Raw genomic sequence first — 27,960 nt, 5'->3', positions numbered from 1 at the left:
ATGTTTGTTTCAGGAGAAAGAGAGGAAGACGTATTTATTCTCAGCGAGAGAAAAAAAAAAATCACATTCCTTTCAACGCGCCAGATGCGATTTAGAAATTACCCTCTAACTCTGCACAAAAAAAACCTTTTATGTGACAACAATTTCCTCACTCTTTCCTCTCCTCTCTGCTGTGATGGCAGTGGTCCTGCCTTGAACCCTTCCTTTAATTGGTAACAGCTCAGGTGAGAAGACGAGCGTATAGAGAGAGCGAGAGCGAGAGAGAGAGAGAAATCCTCTTAAAACATTCCATTAAATATATAAATATATATATATATATATATTTGTTAACCAAGCCAGGTCTTTGCTTCACATTTTATTCAGACCCCTGTGCTTTGTTCGACATGAAACCCCTGGCTTTTAAAGGAATGCTATTTAGAATAAATAATGCACTGTGGCTTAATGAGAAGGCCTTTTAGAAGGACTGATGAAGTGCCGTGAAGCCACTCCAGCCGGCGCACCAGAGCAGACATCAGCCGGGGGGGAAATTAACGGGCTGAATAGACGGCGGCTCCTTTTTTTCCACCCATAATGAGACTCCCACCGTCCACGTCGGTCCCTGAACGCCACGCTCCGAACACAGACCCCCCCCCCGTATCTGTTTTTCGCACGCTTTTCCCCCCCGCAGCTCTGGACGAGCGGGCCGCAGCCTGCCTCCTCACGTAAATAAGTCCATAAATTACACGCACCTCCTGAAAGGGCGGCAACAAAGAGACGCGCAGATAACACGCTCGCCATTGTTGGAGCGTTGCAGATGTGTTTTCGCCCAGGACGGAAAAAAATGTTCGCGCTTGATAAAGAGAGGGAAACAGCAGGAGAAAACAAGTCTGGGTCGGCGTCTTTGTGTAAGTCAGCGCTGCCACTTCCTGGTTTTGAGCCTCCACCGGGGGCGCTAGCTCTCTCGCCACTTCTCCGCTTTTGTCTCAGCAAATTAATGAGCGGAGGGGAAGTTTTTTACGCCACTTAGCACCCCACAGCCCCGCGGCGTTTCCACCCCTCCGCGTCTGATCAGCTCAGTGTTATTCACAAAAGAACATTTCTTTTAAAATCTCTCTACTCGCTTTGCTTTCAGGGGCTCGCGACCCTCGCTAACCCCACGCCTGAGCTGACACATCCTCACTGAGATGTTCAGACCTTCCTCATATCCCATCTCAAAAAGACCTCGGTAGGCCAAGCAGCAGCACCTGCAAATGTTAATGCGTTGGGCACTAGTTTGAGTACGGTCGGTGCTGAAGATGCAAGAGAAACGTCGCTTCTCTTGATCTTGTGCCTCACTGCACTGCCAAGTCTCTTCTTCAATTCCAACAAAATAAAAAAAAAATAGCAAAGTATTTAATAACGGTTTTCATAAGAAATAAAAGTACATTCAGTCAGTTGGATTGGACTTTCTTACTGGTAGTTGGTGATCGCTTCAGAAGATCATTTCCTGATCTGTTTTGGTGGCTTAATGAGCAAATCTTTGGTCATAACTTCACCCTTTTTTAAAAATTACATTATCAGTACATCTAATTGCTGTCTGGTACTTCATTGTTGTTATATTATTGTTTTCACAGTCTGTTAGTGTACTTGATTTTGATCTAAAGTGTATTGAGACCATTTATCATGGTGACTTTGCACGTAAAACTAATTGATTGATTGATTTCACATGCACAATAGATGCCATGTTGGAAATTCCTATAGAAATCATCATAGGTGTATGTTTCAATGTAGAGTGCAAGCTAAATACACCCAATCTCCCTGACGCACTGGTCATTTTGGGCTGTTGTCCCAGTTTCACCACTGATGCTGGACGTTGATCGCCATTTCTACTCAACAAAACAGTAAAGCACAATCATTCCGTCCTTTCTGAGGCTTCAAATAATGTTGATTTTTAAATATTGTGGATAAATTCCAGGTCACTAAGCATATGCTGTTCCACTTTTCCAAACCCTCACTTGTAATAATTTATGACCTTGAAACCAATCATGATTGTTTATGCTTGGGATATTTTCCCTTGGATTTATTCAACCATAAATGCCATTTCACCTCTGTCAGCCCGGCAAGGATTTCCCCTTTGTCTGCACTCCTGGCTCAAAATGCGCGCGGATGCGCCGCGCCTCAAAGTTCACAGGCGTGCGCCCATATACATTTATGCATAGCGTACACGCTTGGCTTCATGTCTTGAGGAAAATGCACGTGTCCCTCTGCACTTGGTCATATGTTTTCAGATTGATTTGCACACGGAGGAGCTTCTGGGGCTTTGAAAGATAAATGCCTGCCCCGTGCCCTGTGACCCCCCATCTCTGTGGAATCAGGCTAAAACGAGCTTCCACGCTAAACCGCAACAAACCCCTGCAACAATTGTCTTCCACCTGCGGTGCAACGCAAAAATGCGTTAGAAAAGGGGACCAATACTGAGGTTGGCACTTTTGTTTCCTCTGCGACTTCTGGCTGGCAGCCTAATACCTGCGAAAAAAAAAAAAAAAAAAAAGATCTGCTTTTGATGAACGGTAAACCTTGAGTCGCTTCAGGCTGAGGTGCTGCTTTGTTTCCTGTCGTCCCTTAAACATTCAGTTCAGTCGGTTCAGCCGAGTGCCATCGCGGCTCCCCTTGCATGTGTCTTGTGTGAGCTTTTTTTTCCCCCCTTCTCTCTTATTTTTATTAGAATTTTCTATATTATGAACCATTCAACCAGTGAGCACAACTCATTTTCCGTAATGCAATATTTATTACGCATCCACATCATTTTTACAAGACAAGTGTCATCTATTTCACAGCCCTGGGCAGGTGTGCAAGGCATTCTTTTAAAGGGCCATAATCTGAAAGCCTTGCATTTCTTCCTCCTGGCTTTTACTAGGCCCATGATGACAATTGGCCTGCATCCTGTCCCTGATCTACCCGAAGGCGAGTCATAAACTAGCTGTGTTCTATGTGTATTGATCGGCCAATAGATTGCCTTTGTCCTGTAAAAGGCAGCTCTGACGTAAATGTCTTGATTAACAGCGAGTTGCCCCCCCACCCCACCCCAAGTCGCCGGTCGTCCCGCCTTATTTTTTCCAACTGGACAGGATTACGATTTTGGGAAACAGGAATAATCTGGATTATTTGTTATTGCAAAAAGACTTTTTTTAGAAAATGTAGATTAATGTGAAAGATTACGACGCAACGTAGTTTCACGCGCAGTCTGCTCTGAGCTACTCGCTATTAGGAATCCATCCAGACTAAAACATTACTTAGCCTCAGCAACTTTTATAGACATACTTCCTTCTAATGATCCTATATTGATTAATAGACATTCACATTCTTTTCTTCCTTGTTTACGCTGCCTTATTTATGTTGCTTTTAGCGTCTCGTTTTCCTTCTCTGAATTTTTGCTGCTCTGTGAATTTCAAGAGCTGTTTTCTTTTCTTTTTTTTTTTAGTGTGTGTGTGTGTGTGTGTGTGTGTGTGTGTGTGAGGCAAAGACAGATCTCAGGGGAATCTGCAGCTTTACCTCTCAAAGCCCACACTCATCCCTAAATCACAATCCTCCCTCTCAGCCTGCGAGCTTTCTTCCTCCACCCCCTTCATCTTCCAGCTCTCTCACTACTTTTTTTTTATTTTTTCCCCGGCGCCGTTGTCATCTTTCCCGCCGCTCCTTTTTACCCACGTACGCGCTCTCGCTGCCAGCTCCCTAACCCATCCTTCCTTCTGGCCCCCTTCTCTTTCCCCTTCCTGACGCGTTCCACTCCCCCTCTCAATTTAAAATTTAAATGAAGGTGCGCTGCTGAGTTTGACTATTCCGATCACACCAACCTCTTTTATGTATGTTTCCAAATAAGGTATTAAGCCTTGAGAAATAAATATTAAACACTGATGTTTTTGAGCGCTAATGTCGGCCAACATGCGGTGCCCAATACCCTATTTTTCCGTATTTATAATAAATGATCTGTCCCTTCATTTATTTAACCATCACTTTCGCCTCTCTATTGGTAATGCCACTCTAAAAAACCTCCACGTTTAAAAATTGAAAGACATTAATTAAATCCAAAGCATGAAAAATTGTTGCAAGCCGGACCCAGTGGCAGCTTGTTTTCTCATCCAGTAATTCCCACAGACACAGACCTTCACGCCGTTGGGTTATGAAAATGCATATAGAAAAGAAACTTGATGATTATACTGCAAAATACTAAAATATTGTAAATTGCTACAACATGTATTGCATTTGTCTCTCTAGCCGTGTGGTGCTGAAACAGCCCTGAAGTCAATCAGACTCTTGACTTACTGTTTCTGGGTTAACAGACAGTATAATTGATGGCATTTAATCACTTAAATAATACTCCCACTACTTCATGTGTCATGTTTTTCCTATTGCAGTTTGTCTCACCATGAGCGCTCTCTGCTGTTTTACACACACGCACACACACGCACGCACACGCGCGCACACACACACACACACACACACTCTCTCCTGCCACTTCCTCTCAGCCCTCATTCGCTTGCGCTTGTAAAGATGTTCTTTTGACAGTTCCCTGTCAATCAGTCATATGCATTTCTCCCTTTCTCTCCTCCCCTGCAGCTCCTCAAGGTCCCTGATCTGGTATATTACCCGTTTTCATTAAGTTTAGTTTGTCTGCATCCCCGTTCCCATAGGCTGAGCGACGGCTGCTGTTTTATTTATGCTGTTTTCATTTTGCGCTACTTATTTTGGTAAACTTGCCAGTTTACAGAGTCGCAGGGGGGAGAATGTATTCCCCGTCAAAATGTCTTTTGTTTGCTGCTGCCTGTCAATCAGCTGTGGAGAATAACGTCTCCCGATGTAAGAAAAAAAAAAACAAACCCCAAAAAACAAAAAAACACACAGTTAAATAAAAAATGTAGACATGAATAAAACATTAAACAAATAAACATATATGGTGTTCCCAGCAGAAATAAAAAAGCGTGCGAGTTAAAGCGTCGAAAACCGCTGTGGAATTAAATGTAGGACGGCGGCCGGCCGGCGCCACCTAATGAGCAGGAGAACTTTACTGGAATGGAAAACATGCGAAGTGGAAGATGAAATGCGTGACGTCTCCCAACACTTGGCTTTAGCACGCTCACTCAAGCTCATGTGCACATCAGCACACATCTTAATTACTGGGGTTTGATGGGTACTTAACCTTGGCCTTTGCTGCTCATGCTAATTCCGAGAGGTCAGGGGTGCGCTGATTGGCTGGCTCGCTGTCAACTCAGCTAGAAAACCGTATGAGTGCAGATGAGTGGATGTGCGGAGAGGAGGAGGAGGAGACTGTCTGTCTGTCTGTCTGTCTGTCTGTCTGTGTGAGGGGGCAAGGACACGCCAAGCACGGAAGAGAAAAGGAGCGCTGGGGGCTGGGGGGTGGTGGGTGGTGGGTGGTGGGGGGGATTAAAACAAATCAGTCGGAATGTTGAAAAACTGAAGAAACTGAATCCAGCTCTTCGACGGCCGACGTGTGCAGGTCTAGATGCTCTTCCCTGAGCCTCACCCTCACCGGTATGACCTCATCCTTTATGCAGCGTGTTTGTTAAAGGAGCATATGGCAACAGCTATCACCCTGTGCGGAGCCACACAGGGTTCTGTCCAGGGCGGAGGGTGTTTAGCAGCAGGGAGAGTCATTGAGAGGACACACATGCACACGCACTCATGCACGCAAACACACACACACACACACACACACACACACACACACACACACACACACACACACACACACACACACACTCGTTCTTCTAAGCCGTTATTGCTCTTTGTGATTTTGGTGCTGCAGATGTTTTTGTCCTTGGCTTTCTCTTTTTCTTCAAACGCATGCGAGGGTTTCATCAAGTCCGACGTTATTAGAAGAAGAATAAGAGGCACGTTTAAACATCAAAGCAACAACAGCGCACAACTTCAGTTCTAATGTGGCTTGCGCTAAAGAACTGTGGCCATGTGATTTTGAAAGCTGTTCCCTCTAATAATATCGGCTTGGATGAACTTGGCTGTGACTTCTTCCTGGCCGTCATGAGTAAACCAGAAGTGGGGGTGTGCGTGTCTGTTTGGGGGGGGGGTTGGAGTGGGGACGGTGGCGGGAGGACTGTTTCCGGGATGATGTCACAACGTAGCCACTATTCCGGCGCAATTATTTGAATTGCGCTGGAGAACCTCACTTTTACCTTCAGGTTGCTTGGAGACAAAGTTGACGGGGCCCTCGCAGCGAATATAGGTCACGTCTTAACGCCCAGAGTTATTTTAATGTCACGTTTGCAGCAAAGGGGCCTCCGACGGAGTCGACCTGATCAATCCGGTCGGACGTTTAGTCCGCTCTAATTTGACTGATCCGCCCGTGCCCACTCGGCTGTTAAAAACCAGTATGTACAGCACGCAGCCCTCGTCAGGTCATGCATGTATGCATGGTCCACCGTGGGCTCCCGCCGCCATCGCCATACGTGACCGCCGGTATGTGCGCGTCCTGTATGTGGGCGGCTGGGGGACCCTGCGCCCTGCGTGGGCGGGCGTGTGTGTGTGTGTGTGTGTGTGTGTGTGTGTGTGTGTGTGTGTGTGTGTGTGTGTGTGGTCTCACGGCCATGTAGGGCGGCCGCAAACCCAGGGCTGACAGTGCGGGCCGCAGAGGGTCAGGGCGAGGTGCCAAGTAAGTGCAGGAAACGTGTGGGCACACACACACGGTAGCTGCGTTTCCATGACCCATAGGATTGCACAAAACCTAAATATTGCAATAAAAAACTGGTCATGGAAACACCTGAACTTGGAAAAACCTCTCAAATATGGCTAAAAGGGTTTCGATGGAGAGGTATATCACAAAAGTGTCATGGAATCTTTTTTTTTTCTCGCATTTACACGTCAGCGGACGTGACGTAGGGGGTCATGTGACTCGTTCGCTTCATGTGAAAATGGCGCATTATGTTTGGACGGAGGAGGAAACGGAATATTTTTTTTTGCAAGTGATCAATGAGAAAAATAAAACAGCCATTTTTGACAGCAAACAAATGTAAACAAACAATAGCGAACGTCATTTGCAACCGGATTTTACGAGAGTTTCACACCATTCAATGGAAACACCTGCAAATAGCAATTGTATTTGTCAAAATTTTAGAAAATATTGCTTTCATTTTGCGAACAACTGTCATGGAAACACATCTAGTAACACACACTCACCGGACACACACACACACTCTCTCTGATCTGAAGATGCGTCCGGGGGATCTGCTCTGGTCGGGGGGGGGGGTCACTGGCAGTCGGAGCTCAGTCAGCGTCACCAAGGCAACCGCATCGCTGTAATCCCGCCGCATCTCCTTCCGTCCCGTCCCGCAGCCGCGATTGGCCCGTCCTCCCCCAGCCCCTTCACCCCTCCCTCCAACCCCCCGCCACCGGGGGGCGCCGAGGCGACGGCTCAGCCGCTCTCTGCTTCACCCCCCCGTGTGTCAGCTCCGGCTCAGAGTGCGTGGGCGGGGAGCGAGTCGCACATTAGAGGAGCGTTTGGTCCATTTTGGCAGGAGACGGTGTGAATTATGCAGACGCACCCCTGCTGGGCGTGCGTGCGTGCGTGCGTGGGTCCAGCTCATGGAGAACCTTGTGGGAAGAAGGAGCCACTTTAGTGCGGACAACAAGCCCCCCCCCCCGATCTTTCCCCGCTCTCAGAAGTTTGTGCGTCCACCTTATTTCATTCTGTCTTTTGTGTATCCTTCCCACTTCTTTAACCTCTCTACTGCAGAGGGCAGATGTCACAGCATACCAGCCCCAGCAATTTGATATTCATCATTCATCACTGCGATTCGTCATTGTGATGTCACCCCTTGTGATATCACAAAGGGTCGATTTCCCGACATTTCCTGCAGAGTGCAGCAAGCCAAAGAAGTGAAGGACGGACTTTCCTGTCAGTCTGAAGAGACACAGCGCTGTCAGACCAGTCAGCTTTGCACATTAAGGAACTGCTGGGAATGAAACAGGATATAAGCCTAAAAATATGCAAACTGCTTTGCCTGATTTGCATATGAAAAATCTAAAATCCACCTTCATTTCCAGCTTGTCTTCACTCCTCCTCTCTGGCCACCAGCCTCAGTGTTCGGTCTGCGCCGCCTCACACTCGCACTCATTCACATTCTGGAGTGAGCGCGCTCTCAGTTGACTCGTGCACCTTCACCTTTTCTCTCTCTCTCTCTCTCTCTCTCTCCCTCCCTCCCTCCCTCTTGCTCTACCATCTGCCTCACCCGCTCCTCCCCCTTGCCTCCCTCACCCTGACTCGCTCTCCGTCTCTTCTCTCTCTCTCTCTCTCTCTCTCTCTCTCTCTCTCTCTCGCTGTTTTCCTAAAGGATGGAAAACACTGTCTGAAAAAATTAAAACACAACTGACAGTTTGCATCCAGTTTCACTCTGCCCCCCCTCACCCCACCCACAGTTCCTCCTCTACTTACGTGCATTCCCCCTCTCCACCCCCACCCACCCACTCCAGCTGTCAGGAGGCTTCATTATTAAAGATTCATGCCAGAGTCTGGGCAGCTCCTCCAAAAGCTTTTGTCAGACAGACCGAGTGTCTTAAATCTCACTGTCACTAACTGGAGGTGACATGAAGACTTAAAAACACGCGCACGCACACGCACACACACACTTCCGCGTGCACGCACACGCACACACACACAAACGGCATGCATTTGCTGCCTTACTGTCTTTCCCCTGCCAATCCCCCTTTCAGTTTGCTCTTAAATGTATTCTTATTAGTATATTTGAAATTATATTAAAAGCAATGCTGTTTCAGTCACCTATTTAAAAAAAAAAAACACACACTTTAGAAATACTGTGGTTTTTAAATATGATTTTAATTTTTTTTCTTTGGCTGGGCATTTCCAGGTGATATTCTAATGGTTACTCTGCAGGAACTCATGTTGTGCATTTCTGTATGTCTAAATCTTTCTATGATGAATCTTCAGATTTAAATCTTTTTCATTTGATAAATCTTCAGATTTGTCATAAAGAGAGCAAACGGTCGCTGTCTACCAGCAGGCTTGGGATCTCTATGTCCCGTTCAGCTGTTCCCAACATTTTGGCTTATCATCAAAATAAATAATCTCTCTCTTTGCCTATTTTTTTTTTTTTCTTCCACTAACATCAGACTCCACAATCCTAGAAGAGCCTTTGGGATTACCTTGAGTGACTTGCGCTGTTGACATTGTAGGTGGGAATGGTGGGAATGGGTTGACATGCCAACAGGAAATTAAACAAACTGGAGGAACCCTGTGTGTTTGAAGTCTCCACCAGCCAGCTCTCTTCCCACTGTTTTCCCGAAAACCTTATTGACATTAAATATTAAGATGAAAGTAGTCACAACTAACCTTCTGTGTGACTTTGAGTCCGCCAGTTTATCCGTCTAATAACTCGTCTTATAACTCGTTTCATTTTAAGGCAGCAAACGGAGTGTCAGTCAGCGTCTACTAATGAATGATCTTTGATCATGATTTTCACTTACATAATTGATAGAGACAGACTTGGTGATTGAAGTCTTCACTAGGCAAGTTTGCACAGAAATTCTTTTTAGCCGGGCATGTATAAATATTCAGTAGTTTCTCACTTTTTTTTCCTGAAACCAGATAAGCGCGCGTATTTCACTGTTTCAATTGGTATAATTATCAAAATATTGACATATCACAGTTTCTCAGCTATCACCATCGTCACATGCAGTGCTGAAGTTATCAACCATTCAAATTCAAGTGAACACGATGCTGAGAAGTTGCCTTCTTTTTGCTTTTGCTCCCACAGAAAGGCCCAGGAGCAGGAGAAAAAGGTGGTGGTCGCAGGTTGCGTTCCCCAGGCGCAGCCACGCATGGACTACCTCAAAGGTCTCAGCATCATCGGGGTACGTTAGCGTTGCCGACGGTGACTCACTTCATACTTATTTGTCGGGGATTACCTGCGTTTTAAAATGAATTTGATGTCAAGCACACAGCCAGATGGACAGACAGACAGACACTCACACACACAAACACACACAGACAGTTTGACCTGTCATTCACCTGGCTACCAACCTGCTGTGTCTGCTCTATATTGGCCTCCCTGCGGCTCAGAGGATCAATAGAACTCCCCGGGGGAGCCTCAGAACTACTTAGACGAACATGATAGAAACTAGAGAACCTTTATAATCAAAGAGGAAAGTAAAGTATTTCTCTTGGTTGGATAGGTTGGGTCGGGTGATAGAACATCACCCGACCCAACCCTAATAACTGTTTTTCTCTGTTTTGCTCGCTTTGAAAGGAAAAAAAAAACAAAACAATCAGTGGCAGTGACTCAAACAGCAGCAAAGATTCTCAGCTTTCGTGGTTGCTGTTTGGACAGCATACTGAACTAGAGTCAATTAGCAAACCGAGTGAATAATGAGCCACTTCCCAGGTTTCAAGTGTTGCACTTTGTCAGTTCAGTGGTGTGTTCACAAAGTTTAATACACAACCCTGATATGGATTTTAAGAGCTTCCTTCTTGTTTCCAGAACATTTTTGCCTCGGATTTGTAAACACAGTTTACGTTCTAGGAAGTAAACCACATCTCTGGTGTTGGTGATTTACTCTGTACCAAAGTGATATTTTTAGTAAGAGCGTGAATATATCTCTTGGTCTTTCTGACCCTCCTCCACCTCCACAGTCAATTCATTGGATTACACCACGTTCGACCACCTTGATTTCTTAGGCACAACAGAAAAGCTTGATCTTAATTTCCCATAATGCTGAGCTAATTGCCTTGCATCAAATCAGACATCCAGTTTGAAAATGAGAATTAATGGACGAGTCCCGCACCCAATCTTTATTAGTGCCACCTTCTCAGAGTGGTGGGTGGACAGAGCCTCAAGTGTTGCATAAAATATCCTTCACCATACAAAAAAACAACATGCAATTCAATTTAACTAAGCTTGCCATGTGTAACATAATTACATCCAAATTAAGTGCTGTGTATGTGTAATATAATTACATTCAGATAAACAGGTTTGAACGTGTAATAGCCTTCGGGGGAGGCAGACACATCTGGGAGGTTCACCACCGTTGGTCCTTTCATTTCAATGGGAAGATAGCATTCTGCATCAGTACACTTGCACACACACGCACACACACACACACACACACACACACACACACACACACACACATGCGTGCTGGCTAGTTACAATCGGCCACACAATGACAGCGACAGTTGGTGGTTGATGCAAAGTAGATGCAAATAACCAGCCCTGACTTTGTGTGCGATGACTGCGCCAACGGCAAGGTAAAGACAGCAGTTTGAAAAAAGGAAAAGAAAAGAAAAGAAGCTGTGTAGAATTCATTGTTTAATCAGCCTGCATGTGCACTTCCTGTACTTCCTGTGTGCGACAGCGTATTGTGTGTGGGGTACATGGGAATGGTCATGTGAACGCACCCACACCTGAACAACTGAACAATTAGTGGATTACAGTCGGTCAAACATTTATCCCCTTGCATGTGTGTGTATATATATATATATATATATATATATATATATATATATATATATATATTTTTTTTTTTTTTAATTTATTTTTTAATTTTATTTTATTAATTTCATTCGTTTTTACATCCTCATTTTGTTTTTTTTAAAGATGTTTGCTGGATTTAGATGAACTCTGCTATCTGGTTGTTATTTGTTAATTCAGTTAGTTAGAAAATTAGTGAACAATTTAAACTCAAAGCTCCCCTTAGAGTTGTGTTGAACATTGCTTTATCTACCTCATCTAACAGAAAACCCTGCTGTGCATGACAGGCAACAAGGTTCTGAGCTCAGAACTCAAAGATTAGAGAAACTGATCAAAGGTTCCCCAAAGTAATGTGAAAACAAACAAACAAAAAACATCATTGCTTTTTTTGGCCTATAACTAACTAGCTAGATTATACATTAGTCTAATCTTGCATGTTATTTAATGATGTTAAACTGAGGACATGTGACATCTGTTTCAGTTTATAAGGTTTGTTACAGAGGCTGAGACCTGACTGACCCTGAATCTGGGTGTCCAAAGGTTGAGATGCGTTCACTCATGTTGCCACAGCCCTTGACCACCTCTGCTTTTTTGATTTTTATATACCCGCAAAAACACCTAGTACCTCCTCCGAGTTCTGCATTGTTTTTCTTTAAATCCGAAAGCCAGACTTGATAATTAGTGTTGCAGCTACACAGACACTCTGTGGCATTTAGGAAATCCATATCACTTATTGCCAGTGGAAGAAAAACTTGGCGCGATTGTATCTGATTGAACCTCTGTGTGCGTACTGCCCGGTGCCTTCGTGAATATTTAGGTGTGGATCAGTGTGTGTGTGTGCACAGGTTGTCAATAGCAGCCGTTTGTTGACTGTGCGGTCTTGGTGGTTTGCAGGCATCAATACTCTCTTCCCTTGTGTGTCTGTCTGTTTTTCCAGGTCCAGCAGATTGATCGAGTGGTGGAAGTGGTGGACGAGGCCGTTAAAGGTATTTCTTGCTTCACTTCTAATGAATAAATAAATAAGTTTGATTAGGAAATAAAGTTATGGGTTCACTGCCCTTTCCAAGGCCAATAGTCTGGTCCTGAGAAACCAAAACACTCAAAAAGTTTCACCATGTTTTAGAAAAAACAACATTTTTCAAATTTCTGGATTGTTTTTGTTGGTCTTTATCCCCTTACAATAATTACAACGACATTAAACTGTTTTTTCCACCTTTAAATGAGCATTACAGAATGATTTTGAATGAACACATTGACTCGGAACTGGCAAAATGTTGCAACCTGCGTGTACAGTACACAAAAACAAACTGGCTTCCTGCACGTCCTCGGCGCGTGGAACACTGACTCAAGATCGAAAGGGACAGAACGTCAACACCACTGTTTTGTGGACAGTTACAAGTGACGAAGCAAGCACAAAAGTGTTCCTTTCTTGTTTGTGAAATGCGATTCGGGCGACCATTCATCAGGCTGTGTGTATCTTCTGCATCCAGCAGAGAGAGTTTGCAGCCTTTTGTTGTTTATCGACGAGGAGCCGGAAGGATGGGGAGGAAGGGACCATTTGCCATTCAATAACACGGTCATGTGGTCGGCCTCGCTCGGTAAACAAGACGCCGAACAAGAGCGCGGCTCACAAAGAGGCCGTTTGACGTCACCAAAGGAACTCTTGGTCACAAGCCGCTCGGCCCGCACTCAGCAAGAGTTCCAAAGCTGTTGTTTGATATTTGAGCACGAAAAAGAATTGCGACTGTGCACGTCAGACCGCTGTTTAAGTCGCTGCTTGTGCAACAGCAGACGTGAGAACATTTCGACCAGAAATCTTAAACCTGAAAAAAAATAAAATAATTAGGACGGACGTATAAATGCACATAACAACTCTCACGTAAGCTGTGTTTTACATTACCTGTAGAACTGCGCAAACGCTAAATATTTATATACATACAATAAAAAACTGTCATGGAAATACCTGATCTTCAAAAAACCTCTCAAATATGGCTAAAAGGTCATCCATATACGTAGCGATATAGAGGTATATCGCAAAAGTGTCATTGAAACACTTTTTTTTGCATTTACACGTCAGTGGACGTGACCTACGTGGTCACATGACCAGTTCACTTCAAGTGAAAACGCAAAATGTTTTGTACCTCCATCCTCACAGTGGGGTCTCGCGGGAGGAGATTTTACGAAAATTATAGCGCTTCACACCATTCAATGGAAACACCTGCAAATCACAAATGTGCTCTGTTGAAATCTTAGAGATATCGCTTTTATTTTGCGAAGAACTGTAACAGTCACTGCAGTGTGTTTTAGTAGCGGAGAGCCTGCGAGTCCAGCCGCGGCCCCATTAAACCCACTCAGGTGGCGGCTGTGTGAGACTGTTGTTAAAACACACTGCGTATATTCAATCCGTTTTATGTCCCACATTTTTTTGAGGGGCCTTAAATAGAGATTAATTGGCTGCACTTTAGCGACGGCAGACGCTGTCTTCCTGCTCTGCTCCCAGACAATGAGCACAGAGGAATGTTTGTTTTCCTCCGGGGCTGAAGTCAGCTCTCGGGTCCACTGGTAGGAATTAGGACTTTCCAACAGTTGAGGAAACAACAGGAGCTTTTTTTCTTTCTTTCCATCTATCAGCTCTGGCTCTCTCTCACATATTCTGAACATCCGCAGCACAGAGGAACAATCCATCGCAATGCTTTCCACCCTTGTGCGCACAACATGCCTGCACACAAAAACACACACGTGTTCTCAGCCCCCCCTTGATTTTTTTTTTCCATGTTGTATCCCAAAACGAAAAAACAGAGTTGAATACAAACCCAGAAATCAGCCACGTTTCAGTTTTTGCCCCATGTTATTGTCGGCGTTTACGGCTCATACATATTCAGTTTCAGCCGCAAAACGCGTTAATGGCAAACTAGTTCAAGCAAAGTCGACAAATATGCAACTATTTGTTTACCAATTCACGAGCAAATTGTCACCTACTAATTTTTTGTTTCATTTAACATTTTAGAAGATTGACCCAGGGGGACCTTCTCACGGAGGTTAGAATGAGTTAGAATGAATGTTCAGAATGAAACTTTGCGAGTGTCTGCTCTCCATTGGAGCGCAGCCGCGGCCAGTGTCGCTCTCAGATCCTATCTGTCTGAGTAGCTCATTAAACGCTCCTCCGTCTGCGGCTCTCTGTGACAGCCAGACAGACACACATGGCAGTGATTAGGTCATCCATTCAAACTGTTAGTGAACCGCTACGCTTAACTGTTTAATGAAGGTCACGCAGAGTTTACAGTGTAACAGTGTCCAGTCAAGCTGTCATACACCCCCAGCTGTTCTCTAATAAAGAACAGATTGAGTTTACAGTGTGTGTGTGTGTGTGTGTGTGTGTGACTAGCAGTGACTCGTTTGCACTGCGGGCCTCATTCTAATAAAGGACAGCTGAACTGAGACTTAATTTTACAACGTGTCATCAACCCTGAATCATTGGCCTGCACACATGCACACTTGCATTGACACACTGACTTTAACTCTGCATTCTTTGCAGCAATTTTTCCCCCTTCTTTCTCTCTAATTCCTCTTTTCTCCCACTCCGTCTCGCTCCGGCTCCTCGGGGTCTTCTCATCTAGTTCCTCCCATCCTTCTACCTCCTGCTGCCCTGTTTCATCCCCTCTGCCTGCTCTGCCTCCCAACTGCTCCATAGAAACTAATTTCCCCAGTATCATTATAGTTCTTTATGGCCTCGTATAAACTGCGAGCTGGCCAGAACCCCTAAAGCTAAAGGATTTACCTCTGGTAATGGCTACTAAAATACTTTTGCTTAAACTGACTTCGAATAGACGCCGTTCTGTGTCGCACCTAAATTGCTTCCAGGTCCCTTTTTTTTTTTCCTTCTTCTTCTCTTTTCACATGACAAGCTCGGTTCTTGAGGTGTGAGACTGCGCGCTCAGTTTTGGATCCAGGCTTTTAGCGAACATATTCGGTCTCGTATGAGCGTCCCGCCAGATTTTATGTCTCACGCCGTAGCTCAGAGTAAATGGTTATTTAAAAAGAAGTGACAGCGTTTCACAGAGGCTTACAGAAAGGGTAGAAAAGGCGCGTTATTCCAGGTTCACCAGTAAAAAAGCAGCACAGACTTTCGCCCGAGTCTGATTCCCCACACGGGTGATAAATAATCGTGGGTGCCTCTTGCTTTCTAGGACCATTTGATGTCTTTGTTTCTTTATTGGTGTCCCAATATTGATCTTTTCTCACCGAGATGATAGTCTCGGATCATGCGATTTCACGCGATATTCCTTTATCTTTTACAGTGGGTTTCAGATTTAGTGCTCGTGTGTGACATGAAGGCGGCGGCAAAAAAGGTCATCCGGGCTAATGTATCTACTTAGCTCCAGATCAGAGGCTACGTGGCTCCCATATAGCCCCGCCATCCCCATTTCACCAGGATAAACAAACGGTTTGCGCGCGTCAGTGCTGAAAGAGGAGGACTGCTGGAGAAAGTGAGTCGAGGGAGACGGTTTTGACTGCAGGAAGGGGAAATGAACAAAGGTACAAAGACGCACGCTCATGTTTATTTTAAGTCACCTCAAGACGCTGTGATGCGGTTTGAACTTGGCGACCTCTCATCTTCCAGAGCTTCACGTGTTGTCAACAGTGAAAGCTTCATGTATGGCTGCTTGGAAGAATTTTAATTTTTGCTTGAAGGCGCCTCCTTGATATATAAATTATTTATACACAAATGATTTCCTCTCCAAAACAACAAAAACAAAAAAATATCCTTTTTTTTGACAAGAGCTGAGGGCTGGGCCATTTTGGACAAAAACATTTTTTTTTTTAACATCGTGTTGACTAATAAGTCCAATTTTGATTTAAAATCGATGAATTGCAGAGCCCTACAACAGCTTTATGCACCGACGAACAAAAGACTGGCGGTGAGGCGTCTCCCACCCTCACCTGCTATCACTGCCTCTAAATTCCATCGTGCCCTCCCGTCAAATCCCCCCCCCCCCGTCCAAACCTCCTGCTTTGCAATCAGACCAGAGAGCCCAAGAGCCACCACTTATGAGACATCAGACACGGGTCAGCAGGTCAATCTTTTAGCTCCCAACCCCTGTGATCCAAACATCTATCTTGCTATTCTGTACATCTTTCATCCCTGATGATTTTTTTTCTTGATGTTGTCATCCCACCTTCCATCCGTCTGCCCTTTTCTCTTTCCCCCTTTTTCCTTTGAATCTTATAATGGGACTTTACGAGTAGATAGAAGGATTTATGTGGGGTTGTTTTTGTCAAGGGGGAGAAAAGAGCAAAAGGACTGGAGACAGGAGATTGGGAAAGGCAGCGGGCAAAATGGGCCAGTCAGTAACTAAAAGGTCCTGCGAGGGGTTGTATGTTTGTGTGTGTGCGTTCACACCGAATTGAACGGTGCAACTAAAAGGACGGACTTGTGCAGTGACTAGGAAGGCTAAGTAGGGCCAGACAAGTCTGGGACGGAGCGACTGTAAATGCTGAAAATGGATTGGAATTGATGCGTTTTTTGTCGCTGCAATGGATTTGGTGTGGCTGCATCCTGCATCTGCAGTTTTGGAAAAATCCCTCACACAGCAGTTGGGCTCTTAAAACTCTAATAGAGGTGACCAGTGGGGCATTAGTCATTGCTTTTCCTCCTAAATTAGGCTTGCATCTTTTTTTCTCTTTTACAGTTCAATGGACCCTGGGAAAAACAAGAGGAAACAACTTCATTTGAATATACTTAAAGACTGATTCCAGGGGAAAATTTGTCATTTCTTTAGGCAATCATTAGCAGTAATGTTGATTGGTCCCCAGCACTTGATTAAAAACAGTGATTTTCTAGATTTATCTGAGTATAAGGGCATGATGTCATTATTGGGTTGAAAAAAACATCTACAAAACCCACTATCATGCTCATAATTGCTTCCTCCTGACAGTCTGAGTGCAGTTGCATATTATCTTTGTTTTCCCACAATGAAAACAACCAGTAATCAATCCAACATGTGAAAAGTCATACTATAAGCAAAAAAATAATGTATTATTACTGATCACAATATGCTGCGAGCGGCTAATCAGCCAAGAATGAGCTAAGACGCACAGTCGGTTTCTGGTTCATTTAAATAAATATTATCCAACTGAAATTTTCATTTTCATGAGTGTCCCACACTATACTTTGGCTGAACTGCAGACTAAAACAGACTAAAAAACAAAACATTTAACATTGCTGTTTACGTTACACTTTTATTATAAACCAACAACAGTGACAAAGAATACATCAAGCTGTAAAGTTTCAAACAAATCCAAACACTCAAAGTACCTCTAAAATAAATAAACCTGAGGAGCTATAGAAGGAAAAGCTTGCCAGACCTCATGAAACACATATTTTTATGCACAGAATAACTGGCAAGGGCCGGACACACTGTCATGTGCATTCATAATGGACGACCATATGCTACTGATTACATAAAGTGCGAAGGTGCTGGCCTAAACTGTTATTTCCTGGAGGAGACTGTCATGCACTATATTATGTAATAGGCAAAATGAGGATGGTCACTATTTCCTGGTTTGCCCAGTGGATGGTCAGTGCTCGCTACACTGCCGGCTGCTACAGGACGTCCCTCACCTGTTTGTGTTGGTGGACATGGTCATGCACAACCCTGTCATTTGCAGTAGTGAATGAATGACTTTGTATTGTATACAGCCTCTTGGCCTTAACACACATATTGACAACCAAGCCTTCATTTGCTCATTAAATTAATGCCATTCAATAAGAGTGGCTTCCTTATTGCCATTTTTACGATATATATATATATGTATATATATATATATATATATATATACATATATATATATATTGTATGCAGTGAGAGAGTGAAACATTGCCACAGCTGATTGGTTATTATGAATGCTCTACTTAAAGTACGCTAAATATAAATAATTATGTGAGAAGACTGTTTTGGTTTAGTATCACTGGATAATTGATGTGTTCAGTGGCCCTTTCTTTACCTCCGACCTCTTGGGACTGCACACTTTTGGTGACCTTGTGGTTATCAGATTAACCCATTTAGCCATTCTTGTAGAAGTAGCTCCAGAAACGTAGTTTGGGAAACTTCCAATTTCAGAGCGAGTTTGGCCACTCGGCAAGCGGATAAAGCACAAAGTCATTTTCATATTTCCTCTTACGGTTTCCTACACAAGCATTTTCAATCGGCAGTTAAGGGGTTTCAAGGTAAAGGTTAAAGTCCCCACTAATTGTCGCCATGCATGAGCTAAGCATGTGAAATTCCTTCCCCACATGTGACCCAATCCCCTGAGGGAGCGGTGAGCAGCAGCGGTGCCACGCTCGGGGATCACTCGGTGATCCGTTGATGCCGAGTGCCAAGCAGCGTTTTGTAGTCTTTGGTGTGACCCTGCTGGGATTGAACCCACGATCCCCGAGTCTCAGGGCGGACCATCTACCACTCGGCCCTTTGCCCCCTTGCAGGAAATGTTTATGTAAGTGCGAATTGGTCCATCGGCGAACAGATGGAGCAACGGCCACAGAGGGGAAGAATATATGAGGATGCATGAATTTTAAATCCGCGTCTTATGACCAAAGGCGGCCAGACAAGAAGAAAGCTTGGCCTTATAGGCTCGGAGCCCCAGCTGTTTTCCACCGGGGAAGTTTTCTAATTTCCTTGCTTGTACTGGGATATTACGACCGGTCATGCCTCAATGATTGGCTCTTTGTCCTCCTCTGGGGCAGACTGTCATTTTTATCTACCAATTGATAGCCATGCTTTCTGCCCCGAGCCCACCCTCCCCGGAGACCTATGTAAAGCGGATGAAAACAGGAAGACAATTCCATCCCTCAGCGACCCCGTCTCACACGCCCCATAGCTGGTTGCCTATTAGATGGTTTGAGAGAACTACAAGCCATTTCCGTGCCCCACCGTCCAGATAGACATCATGTGCTCTGATGACTTTCTTTTTCTCTGTTCTTTCTTGTAAGAAATTGAACTGTGTCACGCAAACAGGAGAATGATCGCAACCTGTTAATATTCATCAAACTGCGCTAACTATTATTCATTTTTATGGTGGAAATGCTGACACCTGTGTGCACTGAAATGCATTTCTTTGTTGGGATGTTAATGTTTCAGTTCATTGAATTATCCCGAGTATTCTACTATTCTACAATCTCTTTCACTGATTCAACGTTGACTGATTCAACGAGCAACACAAGCAAGAATTTTGACGGGGGGGGGGGACCTTGGTTTTTTAAATTTGATTGGCTGCAGGTGCTGGCATCTCGTGCCATCTGAGGTGCCAGGTGTTTTTTTTTTTTTTTTGGCCTGGTTAAGTTGTTTTTCTCTTTCTATGTTTTCAGGCCACTCAGTTCGACTGCTGGGTCAGAAAAAAGATGGAGGCAAGAGGCTGGGAGGAGCCAGACTGGACCTGCCCAAGATCCGGAAGAACCCTCTGATTGAAATCATCTCCATCAACACTGGGTAGGATGTACACACACATACACACACACACACACACACACACACACTGCTGGGCAGGGCTTTCTTCTTTTGGTCTTGGTTTCCCTACTCGGCCGCCCTTTGTTTTATGCTCTGGTGTGTCAGAGTACTGACCCTCTCCCAGCTCACATCTGTCACTCTGAGAACTCGCGTTGTTGGCCGTAGTTGTTGGGTTGCGTGCAATTTATGTTGAATTTAAATACGAACAGAAATATTACCTTGAGAATCTTCCTCATGTTGAACTCTGCCATAAAACAAGGGCAGAAAACAACGTTGTAACCCTGGCGGTGATGTTATGGAAGAGTATTACTGCTTTTAATCATTTGTCAGTTGTGTCAGGCCCTATAAGACTTTTGTTGGTTTATGTGTGCTTTGGTCTTATTTGACCTTCTTCAGCAATCACAATATATATGGTACATATACATATATGTATATATATATATATATTTTTTTTTCTTTTTCTTTTTCTTTACTACAGATACAACAAAATAACACAATACATCTTATAAGTAAATGTCACTGTGGGATGGAGGCACCATTACATGGACTTTACATTTTCTCTGACAATAGATTCATATACAGACAACCCAGCACGCGCGCACACACATTTTATGGGCTAATTTCATGTTGTTTACAGATTTGTGCGTCTGCACTGGCCCGTGTGCCGTATTCTCAGCGGACAACTCTAAAAGGGTTACGATGCACTAATTCCAGTGCGCTGGGCCTCTGCTGATGATAATCCATCAATCTTCCCGCGACATGCTCTTAATGCCTGTGCACTAATGGCTTGACTCGCACTGCAAGGGTGTGATAACTTCTACAACAACACCTTGTGTTCATGGAGGCCACTGCTGTCTCCGTGAACAACTTCTTATGGTAATTTGTTCTGGTTTTAATCAGCTTTCAAAAGTCAAGACAATTTAGAATTCATCTTAATTTTGTTGGAGCCTTTGTGTGTTTATTGTCGCTGTTACAGGCATGGAGTATGAAAGCGGACTTTCCCCATAGAATTACCAACATCTCATTTTGTTGTATGTTTTTTTTATGATTTCAAAGGGCAAAGGCCCTACGAAGCATCAGTGTGAAGGCTGAAGGAAGGGAATGAAAGAACATTTCTCCAAGGCAACAATAACATGTTCTTGTTTAAGTGTTGGAGGTTACTTGGCATTCATCACACTAACTTCATATAACACCTTTCCAAATATCGCACCGCCCTACAGCATATCACCCGTTGTGTAAAAGTCATTGAAGGCTGTATTTTCGGGAAAACTATGGGTTTCATAGTGTTTGTGGCGTCTATGGTGGCTTCTTCTTGAACCGCTGCTTCAGCGTGCTGGTGTTATGTGGGAGGAAGGACTCTCAGGAGTGTGAAGTGGCATACAGGTGGTCTCAGTGTTTGCAGACTGAGATAAACATTCCTCTTTCTCCCACAAATAGAATTCCAGCCAAATAGTATTCCATTCTGTGATGATCTGTGATGATGTGTGCGACAGCAGATTCCAGTCATGCTGGTGAATTCCATTATTCTGTCTGATGTATTTCTTCCAATTGACCCATTATTTCTGGTAAAACAAAATTCCTATATTTACTTTGACACAGCTTTGGCATCAACACTGATAAGGGTTGAACCAGTTTTATCTTCAACATCTGCTTCAACTTAACACAGTGTGATACATTTAACCACTAATCATATTAAAACTGAGCTGTTTTGCCTTACGCAGTCTGCAATCTGACAAAGGGACCATAATATTAGTAGAAGGTTACTAATGGCTCCCATCTTGTGAGTTTGGACTTGTTGTTGTTGTGGTGATGGTGGTGGTAGTGGTGTGTGTGGGCAGATGTCAGTCCAGCCTCCAGCCAGCAGGGGGTCTGTTTTTCATCCAGATGAACTCTGGTGTTGTTTTTCTGAAGGTTTAGACTGGCCACAGATAAATCCCCATGTTTCTGCTCTGGAAGTCTTTTCGGAGGCGGGTTACGATGGGGATCGGGGGTGGAGGGGGGGGGGGGGTTCTGCTTAGCCGAATATGCTGACTGGACAATACAGCTGTTGACAAATCTCCCCCAAATCCAAGCTTAATGTGTGCTTTTGTGCAATTTGACCATTGGTGTCTCAGTGCCTGTAAGTGTGAACACATGTAGGGGGCGGGGGCGGGGGAGGGGCAACAGAGAATGTTCCATTTTTATTATTACTTTTTGTTTTTGGACAGTATGTTCTCAATATTGAGATCACGATGACTATAACGGCGACGTTTGTCACCCAGTGGAACAGAGAGATGTTTGTACGGCACTCAGACACGCGGACAAACACCAACAGGCTGAGGCTGTGTCTGCATGTTTCAGTGTGTGTGTGTGTGTGTGTGCGTGTGTGAGAGAGAGAGAGAGAGAGAGAGAGAGAGAGAGCGAGAGAGAGAGAGGCCGTAGTGGGATGCATCTCTCCAGGCTTTCTTCCCCCTTTTTTTTAATCAAAAGTGAAGTTGTTGTCAGGCCGGTGGAGAGTTATCACATTGTGTCTGCACTTCCTCGGAATGCTTAGAAAAAATATTTATGTATGTTTTTAATGATTTTAAATCCCAAGAAAATACTTAAGGTGTGATGATAAAAAACATAAATACTGAAATATTGAAGCAAATCATATTCTGTCCCTGGCGGTGTCATGTTATTTATGTTCAGGTGCTGATGTGATATTGACCTTGAGCATACTGATAGACTGATAGCCTTGTTAGAGGTTTTCCTATTGATTTTCCTCCCATGTACTACTTGTTGGGATATAAAAATATTTTTCTTGATTAGAACTCCTCAGGAGCTTTTCACTATAAACACCACCAGTGGAAACAAAAGACAAAATGCTTTTCAAGGTGAAAATGCTAAAGTGAGAATGCTGTTGGGTTATTTTTTTTTTTTTATATGTAATTATAAATCACCTAGTTCCTAAACAGACACGCTCCATTCCCAAGACGCCGAAGAGTTTCGTTCTGAATTTGAATGATGATCCATCTGCCACCATTTCTCTTCATTACAGCTGAATGAAACCTCTCAGCATTTGCCCGTCTTGTAGTTTCACTTGGGACCACGTGTGAAAATTGAAATTCCCCTTTTCAATTGAATCACAATATTAGTTTCATTATGTTGCATATTAATTCATTTACACCTATTAAATCCAAATTAGATTGGGATTTTTTTTTTGTACCACGTTAATTGTTTCCCCATCAGAAAGCAAATGTAACATAGTCCAGTCAGTTTAAAAGCCCTCCGGCTTTGTTTTTAAGGAATGTGAGGTTTCTCCTGGGTCATTAGCACAGTCGTTTAACTCATCTGTACTCGGTGCACTAATGAGAAGTGTAGTCTTTTTTTTTCTCCTCTTTAGTTTCTTTTTTAAAGGCTGTGTCCAAAATCTGCACAGTACATCAGCAATACCATTTCATTTCACTTTTGTTCCAATATGTTAATGCTGTTTGCTTGTATAGAATTAGATTCTTCAGGTTCAGTGTGAACATTTTCAAATATTACAAAGTATAATCAATTCTAAAATGACAGGGTCACAAAAGAGGCTTGATTACACACTTTGTTTCTCTTTTGCAACATACATTTATCTATTTTTAATCCCTTTTTGCGACAGTTTGCAACTCTAAACATTGATCATCATCAACAGCCTGACAAAAGTATTAAAAAATAGTCCGTGTGGCATCAATAAAATTCATCAAATAACTGATGTTTAGCCTGATGAATCAACTGAGGGATCACCAGGGAAACAGCAGCGATAATACGTTTAAAAATAGACGACTGAATCGCCCATAAATGTTGTATTGAGTTGAATTAATGCCTTCAAGTAGTTTTACTATATTTGGATCCTTGTTTTGACTGAATGATCTTTTGCATGTTTGGAACAATGTGTTAATGAGAAGAAGAAGAAAAAAAAACAAAAAAAAAAAACAATCTAAATTTTAACTGTAATGCTCCCCCACTGCGATGATCTCGTTATTGACATCAGGAGCTCGTGCCGGGCTCTTGTGCTTTGCGTCTTAGACAGCAGCGTTTAGTTTTGAATTATCCTTTGTTATCTGCTCATCGCTTCTAAATGCAGAAAAGCCCGAGGGCAGAGTTCAGTTTTCATACTTCTTGAACTGGGAAAAAGACTTTCCTATGTCTAAAGAACGCTTCCCTTTTGTGCTCCACTTTTAGCACACTCGATGCTTGTGTGTGTGTGCGCGTGTTCGTGAATGTGTGTATGTGTGCGTGTGTGTGTTTTCTGCCCGAGGCTACACTAACAGTTCCCTTTTTACCCTTTGCATCCCTATATGTTGCCAGCGACAATGAAAGGCTTTTTGTGAACAGGCCGGGTCGAGACGCTCCGTGTCATAAACCGTGAATTTACAACCACTCAGTCAGAATGGGTCATTAAGCTGCTTACCGTGTGTGTGTGTGTGTGTGTGTGTGTGTGTGTGTGTGTGTGTGTGTGTGTGTGTGTGTGTGTGTGTGTGTGTGTGTGTGTGTGCGTGTGTCTTTGTGGCTGTTTACGTGAACCGCCACTGTTTGTTGCATTGTTCCAGCCCATTTCATTTAATTATCTGTCTGATCCCTGTTTGCCGTTTAGTCACATTTTGTCTGCCATATCTTGCATTGTTGCTGCAGGAGACTACAAGTCAATAACCAGCCAATAACCCGACGCTTCAGATCCATCAGGCATGCAGGTCGACGGGGCTGACAGTAGGGGCACTGTGAGGTGAAAAATGTGACAAACTCCCTTCAACGCTGTCAACATTCTAAACTGAAAGCGACTTTGTTCTGCTGGCGCCTCAACGCTGGCAGCACCGCTGCATCCAGCACCTTCGGGTTTTCAGCGCCTCGTTTTTCCATATCGATATTATCACGTTGGAAGTTTTACATGCGCTTCACCTCCCGCAAGTTGTGCTGTCACTTTTTTTTTTTGACACCAATTAAAATGCCACAGAATTTCCTGGATTCTTTTCTCGGTGTTCCTTTGAACTATTTATACATATTTTTTTCTTTTTTTTTCAAATCAGCTGAATTCAGCGCGTTACATTTTGATGTCAAAAGCCTTGACAGGGCGAGCTTCAAAAGCCACAGCGCGGCTCTGCGATGTCACACTTGATGATGAGGGGTGGGGTAAGGCCGATGCGTTTAAGCACAGCGGAGTCACCGTAAGAATAGTTTTTCGCTGATAAGAGCCTTGGCTTGAAATGTGAGGCGTGCAGGGAGCAAAGGAGGGCGAGGGAGAAGGGGGCGGGGCCAGCGCCAAACAAAAAGAAAACCTCTCAGAAATTCAAATTGTTTTCAAGGGAAACTCAACAAGGAAGAAACTGCAGCCAAAGGCAGAGCCGTTCCCTTTTCTTTTGACTCACTCTGTCATCTCACTTCTCCTTGTTCGACGCGCTGTGTGCAACCGTCGGGGCCTCCACTGCACGTCCAGTCATCGAGCTCCTTTTCACTCCAGATCAATTTCCCATGGCTGCTTTTCATCCCTAAACGGAGAACCGGCCAGCTTCATTACGCTCCCCGACACGGTCGCGCCTCTCATTTCCTCGTCCGTCGGCCCCCCCGACGGCCTCGTCTTTTGTCTCTGGCCCCGTTTGTGAAAAGGGCCTCGATGCGAAGCCGCGACAAAAGAGGCAGAGCGAACGTGCCGACGCTCTTTCGTTGAAAGTTGCCGCCGCTCAGGAGCAAAGGGTGTTTGCACAAGCAACACCCCCCCTCGCCCCCCCACACACACCCACCCCAGCTCGCGTCGGCGCGGAGCGTCGCGTGTGATTGCGGCGACGCGTGGATGCGCAGTACACACATTGTCTCTTCTGATTTTATGGATTAGCACGCACTTGGCGCAAACACGTGCGCGCAATCTCAGAGGGATTCCCATTTTCGGTTTTCTATTTGGCCCCCCCCGGTGCAGGCAAGATTTTTTTTCACGCAGCCGTGTTCCAATTCACTCGCGCGCACACACACACACACACACACACACACACACACACACACACACACACACCACACATGCCCCACACCTCTTCTGGCTATGTACCTTAGTGGCCTTCCCCCTGCTGTTTATCAAACCAACGTACGGGTAGTTTTCAGCTCCACTGGTCTGAACATATTATTCCATTTCCCTCTTCCCCACTGCTTAACACACAAATGCATGCCACACACACACACACACACACACACACACACACACACACACACACACACACACACACACACACAGAGGGAACACACGGCGGCGTCCCACTCACTCACCAGGAGGGACTGCGCTCCCCACAGTAAATTCAAAAGATTGATGTGTCTCCTTGGACAAAATGAGATTGTGTGTCATTACAAGGCATTACACTACAGAAACCCCCGAGTAACTCAATTAGCCGGGATGTCACGGCAAACAGTTTACACACAAGCGCGCCGCACAAACAACTGATTTCTCTTACAGATTGCGCACAGGGCCGGTCGCTACCTGCGCCCTCCCGTTTCCCAAACGCTCATCGTCACGGTCATTAGGACACAATCCCAAAAGCCAGAGAGGCCCCGAGAAAAACCAATAACTCCTCAAAAGACGCGAGTCAGGACCTGGAAGTAATGAGTTGGATGAGATGGGTTGGTTTATGTATTATCAAAAGCACCATAGGCAATAGGCCTTGTCGAATGTCTCTGTGTATACCCGGAGTTTTGGTACATTTACTGCGCTCACAGAAAACGTTCCCTGGACCTGTAGATGTCTCACAATGTGAACAGCAGCAGTGTGTTTCCTCTAAAGCAACTCATGGAATTGACCTGGAATGTTGTAACCAGGTTGGATTGTGACCTTGAGGTACATCTAACAAGGTCCCTAAGAAAGTAACATAACCTGTAACTACAATCTATGAGAGCTACTTACAGTACGTACAGGCTCCTGGTTTGGATGCTACAGTGGATACAGTGAATGAAAATGTAATGTTCACGTTGCCCTTTTTGAGATGAACTGGACTGCAGAGACCCTCCGAGATGACACATTGGCACTCAGGAGAAATGTTGTGTGTGCATGTCTACATGTGTACTTTTTGACCGTACTAGGGGTCTGTTCTTGAGTTTCCCTTTGTGAAACTCAAGCATCAGTCTTTGCATTAGAAAGCATCATCATGGTCTCAACTGACGCAGTGAGCAGAGCAGAGTGAGTAGCAAAAAGGGTGAAATTTGCAATTTTCAGTGAACTACCCCTACGTCATTCATGGGAACCACATCTTAAGACTCATCATGGGTTTTGTCCTTGCCCGAAATAATTTGCACTGGCTCTCAGATGCACACGATTTGTCACATGCCTATTATGTCTCGCTCAGACAAGAAGTTCCCAGAAGATCAAGGATCAAAATCAGGACAGCCTCCGGGGCCTTTTCATGGGCGGCTATGAAAATCCAAATGAGAGGGACGTAATGTACCCCGTTAGTGCGTCAGCTTGGTTTACACACAGGCCTCACAACATCAAGCGCTCGCATCAGCACGTTTACAGTAGCGGCAACAACTCATAGAGTCTTTACTGAAGCTGCGAGGCGGCCCTACACATTTTCTTTTTTTCCAGGCTGACAAATAAACAAATATTATATTGTTCTGGTCCAGTAACAATAGGTTGACCGATGTCATGCAAACACTGTCTGGAGGTCCGGCTATAGACAAAACAAGAAGTTGGGACCCACAGTTCCTACGGAGATACGGTGTTGCAGTTTCCACTCGCATCCCCAGCTCTACGCACACTCACACACACACACACACACACACACACACACACACACACACACACGCATGCACGCACGCACAAGCTGTTTCTGTTCAGTCAAAACAACAAGCGAGGCTTCTGTGGTGGTTGCAGCGATCCAAGGTCAGCATGTGACAAGTTTAATCAAACAAAAAGTCGCACAAAGCCGTTTCAGTGTTGCAGCGTTTTTTGAGAACATTAGACTAAACACCATTCAAGGGTTTCGCCGACCGCCTCCGGGAACGCACAAAACACA

General features: G+C 44.4%; 1 protein-coding gene across 2 annotated transcripts in view; it reads left to right on the top strand.

The window, feature by feature from the left end:
• Positions 1–27,960, top strand: part of cdkal1 (CDK5 regulatory subunit associated protein 1-like 1) — a 196,421-nt gene that overhangs the window by 46,114 nt on the left and 122,347 nt on the right. For both annotated transcript variants that reach the window (XM_076012947.1, XM_076012948.1), the window contains 3 exons: positions 9,762–9,858; positions 12,412–12,460; positions 19,840–19,960. In XM_076012947.1, the coding sequence (XP_075869062.1) occupies positions 9,762–9,858; positions 12,412–12,460; positions 19,840–19,960 (267 nt within the window). The remainder of the gene's footprint in view (positions 1–9,761; positions 9,859–12,411; positions 12,461–19,839; positions 19,961–27,960) is intronic.

Source organism: Nelusetta ayraudi, unplaced genomic scaffold (assembly GCF_046127955.1).
Source record: "Nelusetta ayraudi isolate G7.1 ecotype Tasmania unplaced genomic scaffold, CSIRO-AGI_Nayr_v1 ptg000136l, whole genome shotgun sequence".
Classification (NCBI taxonomy): domain Eukaryota; kingdom Metazoa; phylum Chordata; class Actinopteri; order Tetraodontiformes; family Monacanthidae; genus Nelusetta; species Nelusetta ayraudi.
The sequence above is the reverse complement of the archived record's forward strand: the minus strand, read 5'-3'. Positions and strand labels throughout refer to the sequence as shown.